Raw genomic sequence first — 6,523 nt, 5'->3', positions numbered from 1 at the left:
AGGGCCCAGGCTGCCCCTAGAGGGCTGGCCCGAAGCGTTAGAGTCCAAAGACGCCTCCCGCCGCCGCCGGGTGGCAGAACTGGGGGCAGGCGCGTCCCACCGACCCCGAGGGGTGGCCCCGCCCCAGGGCCGTGGGGAGGTGCCCCCGTGCGGGGCGGAGTTGTCACCGCCCCCTCCCCAATCCCCAGGGACTGCGGCCCCTTCTTAAGCCCGCGGCGCTTCTAGCTGCCCCTCACTCGTCTCGCCCGCCAGTCTCCCTCCCGCGCGATGGCCTCGGCGCTGAGCTATGTCTCCAAGTTCAAGTCCTTCGTGATCTTGTTCGTCACCCCGCTCCTGCTGCTGCCACTCGTCATTCTGATGCCCGCCAAGGTCAGTTGCACCTCCAGGCAGCCCTTCGGACACCGGGCGCCCGGTGCCCACTAAGGGGCACCGAATCCGGGAGCCCTGAGCTGGAGCACACGGATTTCACGGGGGGCACAGCTCTCCCGGGGCGCGCGCACTCAGGAGCTCCAGGTGCCAGATGGGAGGTGCCCTGTAAAGAATCCGAGGGGCATGGCGACCCCAGGGCGCACCACCCTTGGGGTTTACAGATCCCAGGGCGCAAGAGCCGTCCAGGCAAGCACAGAAACCTCGAAGTGAGCACAGATCTCAGTCACACAGATCCCAGCCTTAGGCTCAGTCCCTGGCTCCGAATTCAATCTCCCCACAGTGCATAACCCCGTTTCCTCCCAGAATGCCACCTGCGCCAACAGGGAACCTGGGAGCTTGCCTTTCCCTCTCTCTCTCCTGTCTTTTCCCTTCGCCAAAGAAGACTTCAAGCTGTAGGTGACTTCCGCCGTCAGGAGGGACCTACAGGAAAAAAATCATCACCCACGTGGATCCTGCGCTGTCTTTGCCACTCTCTGGTCCTTCCTTGGGCCTTAGTGTCTCTATCTGTGATCCACATTTCTTCCAACCTGGAGCGCCACATCTGATTCCTAATCCTGCCCCAGGCTGCAGGCAGGTCGGGGTTGGCCTGCTTTGCCTGCTGCCTGCTGGGGCTGTAGCAGGAGGCGGGACACATTCCCAGAGCTCACGCCTTGGGTGGCAGGACCTGGAGTCGCAGGGAAGCTTCCTCCCAGGCCCTAGTCTCCTAATGCTTCTGTGAGGGAGACAGAGAATGAATGGCCTTGGCCGCAGGGTGGGGGCAGGCTCCACTGGGCTGTGCACAGCCAGTTTGGCAGAGGCCCGAGCCCTTTGAAGCCTTTTGTGGCTGCTGGCTGCTCCTTCCTCGTTCCTTCTTTCAGCCCTTTCACTCTCAGCCCAGACAGGAAACCTCCAGCTCCCCCGCTCCCCTCCCCAGGCAGGTTTGGGAAACAGAGGAGCTCTTCAGGGGATGCTCTGGGGGGAGCTCTAGAGGAAGGGAGTGCACTGGGGTGTCAGGAAGCCAACCTGCAAGAGAACTGGACTTCCACCATTCTCTCATCTGCGTGACCTTAGCCAAGTGCCTGTGCTCTCTGGGCCTTGGTGTTCTCATCTGTACAATGGGGCTAGGCGGTTTGGTTCTGACACTTTAAGGCTTTGGGAATCAAAAGGGATTAAGGTTGGTTCCTAGGATGGGGGAGGGGGAGACTGGGAGGAGCCCTTGGGTGGGCCTAGCACAGGCCCTGGATGGGTCAAGGACAGCAGATCCAACTGTGGAGGCTCTGCAGTTGCCGCACCACCTGTGAGCAGCCACACTTCCTCCGTAGCAAGAAGTTTGGGGCTGTTATTGTCCAGGCGAAGGAGCCAGGCAGGAGAGCTGCGACTTCACCTCTGCTGGTAGGGAGTGACCTTCCCTGGAAATGATTATAGTAGCTTGGCTGACCTTCCTGCCCCAGGAGACCCCACTCACACACACACACACACACACACACACACACACAGACACACACACAAAACACACAGACACACAGACACACAAACACACAAAACACACAAACACAGACACAAACACACACACAGACACACAAACAGAAAACACACACAAATACACAAAACACACAAACACAGACGTGCACACACACAAACACACAGACACAAACGCACACACAAAACACACAAAAACACACAAACACACACAAACATACACAAACACACAAAACACACACAGACACACAAACACACACAAAAACACACAAACACACACAAAAACACACAAGCGCACACACACACACCCTGAACTGGAAACCGCAACTCAGTGTGTGTGTGTGTGTGTGTGTGTGTGAGAGAGAGAGAGAGAGAGAGAGAGATTAAGCTGTCCTGTGAATGAGGACCAGGGAGGGGAAGCAAAGAACCCAGGGAGAGTCCTTCCAAAGGCTGCCTTCATGAGCTTTCCTTCTGACGGGGTTGGGTGAGGACCCTGGACCTTGTCTTCTTGTTTTTTCCCTTTGTGCCTGTTTCGGTCACCATGCGTCCACCCTCCACGGCCACCCCATTGTGCAAGGAAACCCAGAGGGTACACAGCACAGGCAGGGCAGCTGGGAAGCTGGTGAGAAGCTGGCAGGACCTTGGCAGCCTGAGCAACACAGTCCTTGCCAGGAGGTGACTCCCAGGGCACGCCACCCTCTCCCAACACCCAGGCCCCTCTTCTCGCCGGCTGTCTCCAGTTCTCCCGTCTCTACCTGGACTCCCTCCTGGTCTCATCTCTGCTCCACTTTCTCTATCCTTTCTCTGGGTCCTTTTTTATTTAAAAAAATTTAATACAATAAATGATAAATTTATTGTATCATTTATTTTATTAAAATGTAAAAGTTTTTTTTAACAAATCTGTAAGGTATAAAATAAAAATAAAAATACCCTCAAATCCCATAAGTTATTCATATTTTGATGAACATCTTTCCAGAAACCAATCAATCTCTTCTCTCTCTTCCCAAACACACACACACACACACACACACACACACACACACAAATACACACACACACAGAGTAGGTTTTGCCTGCATTTTTTCATTAAGTGGTGTGTCAGGAAACCCTGACTTGTTAGTGTTAAACTTTTCTAACATCTGCTTCCCGTCCTGCCCTCTCCCTTGACACTGTGGAGGCATTCTAGACTAGGGGGATCAAGCCTGTTGACTTCAGGGATGAGGCACCTCGTGGGCTTCCAAATAGTGGCATGGAGGTGAGGGGGCAGTTAACCTTGTGTCTCATCCTCTTTCCTAGTTGGTCTGTTTGACTCCTCCAGGAGCACACAGTGTACACTGGTGACGCACGCCACCTACTGCTTCTAAGTTTAGAGAATCAAAAGTTACCGAGGACTTTGTGCGCCATATGGGAAGAACGAGGACTTTTAAATCCACGATTTGCAGATGAAGACATGAAACAAGAGGGGATAGGGGCCAGGATTGGGAGCAGGAGGAGTAATTTATGAGCGACATTGTTTAGAATTGCTATCACCTGATGATAGTAAGAAGGAAACTAATGTTTAGCTAATATTATTGTTTTAAAATTCTCTCCGATGCGCCCTCTCGTTGTCTGCCCCTGGAGGGGATCATTCTCATGGCCTGCCCAGTGGTACACCCCTGACACCAAGGCCCAAAGAAGTTAGTGGCTGCCAAAGGCCAGACAGTGGCTGACAGCGGGCGCCAATCATATCTGTCTGGTGTCAAAGCCTGGGTTTCCAGTGACGCTGCTGTTCCGCCTTTAGTTCAGTGGCTGTCAACCAGCATTGATCCTTTCTCCTGCCCTCACCCTGCCCCACAACAGGGGACCTTTGGCAAAGTACAGAGACATTTTTTGCCGTCCCAAATGGAGACAGTCTTACTGGCATCTCACAGGTGGAAGCCAGCGGTGCTCTAAGCATCCTGCAGTACACAGCCCCCACAACAAAGAATCATTTAATCCAAAATGTCAGTGTGCCGAGGCTGAGTAACCCTGCCTTGCCAGTAGGGAGGTGCCCTGGGTTGCTTGTGGGATGCTGAAAAAGATGTATTTCTTGTGGCTGATAACACAACCCCGACAAAGAATTTCTAAGTCTTCCTGCAATGTTTCGTGCAAATAATCCATACGCTCTTTTGGGTGATGAGAAGCAGGGATTGTGTACAGGTGCATCTGTTCTTCCGCAGCGTTGTCAGAGTTAAACTCAGATGAATGCTATTGATTCCTTTAATAAGCATTTGCAAAGATGGCCGGGTGCGGTGGCTCACACCTGTAATCCCAGCACTTTGGGAGGCCAAGACAGGTGGATAATCAGGCTAGGAGATGGAGACCATCCTGGCCAACATGGTGAAATCCCGTCTCTACTAAAAATACAAAAATTAGCTGGGCGTGATGGCACTTGTCTGTAATCCCAGTTACTCAGGAGACTGAGGCAGGAGAATTGCTTGAACCCGGGAGGCAGAGGCTGCAGTGAGCCTAGATCGCACCACTGCACTCCAGCCTGGGGACAGAGCAAGACTCTGTCTCAAAAATAAATAAATAAATAAATAAGCATTTGTAAAGATATCGTAAGTGTTAAACCTGTTCTGGATGCCGAGGACAGTGATCTACAAATACAGCAGGTTCTTGAATAATGTCGATTCATTCAACATCATTTCATTATAATGTTGATGGGAGGAGGAGGGAAAAGGAAGGATCCCTTGAGCCCAGGAGGTGGAGGCTGCAGTGAGCTGTGATTGTGCCACAGCACTCCCGCCTGGACAACAAAGCGAGACCCTGTCTCAAAAAAAAAAAAAAAAAAAAAAAAAAAGAGCGAGAGAGAAAGAAAAGAAAATGATTGCCAGCTGGGGCCACTGTCTGTGTGGAGTTTGCACGTTATCCTCGTTGTCTGCATTGGTTTTCTCCAGCTACTGTGGTTTCCTTCCACATCCCAAACCTGTGCACGTTAGGTGAATTAGAGTGTCTGCAGGCTCCCCATCTGAATGAGTGTGGGTGTGCGTTCATTCTGCATTCTGCAATGGGATGGCATCTTATCCAGGGCTGGTATCTACCTTGTACCCTGAGCTGCCAGGACAGGCTCTGGCCACCCAAGACCCTGACCTGCCGTAACTGGATAATTATCTAACTTGTTTCTATTAATGTTTCTTAAGCATATGTATAGCTCACATTCCTTTCCGTGTTTAATATTGGAAGTGTTTTGGTCCTTATTTAGGATCTCCGTGATGTTTTTGTGACCAGAAATATGCTATAGAAATTTAACTGTTGTTTCTAGCAATTTGCCTATGGGAATATTGGCTTACGTTGTTTCGCTTACACATTGCAGTTTCCAAAAACCAATCAACGATGTTACGTGAGGACTCACTGTGCTGTTTGTGCTCTCAAGTCACGCACTGGTTGTGGTGGTAGAAGGACAGTTGAGGAAACAGTGACAACCCCATATACTAATGGCTGGGGAGGGTACTTAGAAGAAGGGCGCAAACCAGACTGTGGAGGGGGTGCAGGGAGACATCTAAGAAGGAACTCTGAGGTTGGGCGTAATGGCTCACGCCTGTAATCCCAGCACTTTGGGAGACTGAGGTGGGCGGATCATGAGGTCAAGAGTTCAAGATCAGCCTGACCAACATGGCAAAACCCCGTCTCTACTAAAAATACAAAAATTAGCCTGGTGTGGTGGCGCACGTCTGTAATGCCAACTCCAGAGGCGGAGGCAGGAGAATCGCTTGAACCCGGGAGGTGGAGGTTGCAGTGAGCTGAGACCGTGCCGTTGCACTCCAGCCTGGGCAATAGGATTGAAACTCTGTCTCATTAAAAAAAAAAAAAAAAAAAAAAAAAAGCCAATGAAAGATAAAACAACCTAGGGAGGTGGCTAGTTTTATTATATAATAATTATTATTTTTATTTCAATAGCTTTAGGGGTACATGTAGTTTTTGGTTACATGGATGAATTGTATAGTGGTGAAGTCTGAGATTTTAGTGCACCCATCACTCAAGTAGTGTATGTGGTGCCCAATATGTAGTTTTTCAATCCCTCACTCCCCTCCCACCCTCCCTGCTTCTAAGTCTCCAGTATCCATTCTACCACGCTATATACCTTTGGGTACCCATAGTTTAGCTCCCACTTATAAGTGAGAACATGCTTATTTGGCTTTCCATTCCTGAGTCACTTCTCTTAGAATAATGGCCTCTTAGGTGGCAAGAGCAAAACTCCATCTTAAAAAAAAAAACCAAAGTAACAGATATTTTAATCTTCTCTTCCTTCTCCTCTTCTTCCTTTCTTTTCTTCCTCCTCTGTCCCCCTTCCTCTCTTTCTTCTATCCCTTCCTCCTCCTTCTCCTCCTTTTCCCTTTTCTTCCTTGTCCTATTCTTGATCTTTTCTTTTGAGAGGTAGCTAATCCAAGGTTTGAGAAGATCAAAGAACGTGCCTAGAACCACACCTCTGGAAAGGAGGGAGGCAGGGACGAGGGGTGGGAATGGGGCAGGAGTCCTTTGAGGATAGATCCTATGCCTGCCTCCCCAGCCTGACCCCGGAAAGCTGTGCTGACTAGGGCTGGGGAACAGGATGACTTTGAGTGGATTCCCTCTGAGATCACCCCTGTGTCTTGACAATCCACGCCAGCTGCCGTCC

General features: G+C 50.7%; 1 protein-coding gene across 4 annotated transcripts in view; it reads left to right on the top strand.

The window, feature by feature from the left end:
* The first annotated feature begins 234 nt into the window (after positions 1–234).
* SLC13A5 (solute carrier family 13 member 5) overlaps positions 235–6,523 on the top strand; it is a 28,624-nt gene continuing 22,335 nt past the window's right edge. For all 4 annotated transcript variants that reach the window (XR_012425185.1, XM_065532643.1, XM_074018409.1 and 1 more), the window contains exon 1: positions 235–369. Coding sequence is in view for 1 of the 4 variants with exons in the window: in XM_005582676.4 (XP_005582733.1) it covers positions 268–369 (102 nt within the window). In the remaining 3 variants the exon portion in view is untranslated. The remainder of the gene's footprint in view (positions 370–6,523) is intronic.

This window comes from Macaca fascicularis, chromosome 16, assembly GCF_037993035.2.
Source record: "Macaca fascicularis isolate 582-1 chromosome 16, T2T-MFA8v1.1".
Lineage (NCBI taxonomy): Eukaryota > Metazoa > Chordata > Mammalia > Primates > Cercopithecidae > Macaca > Macaca fascicularis.
This window is presented reverse-complemented; position numbering and strand designations above follow the sequence as displayed.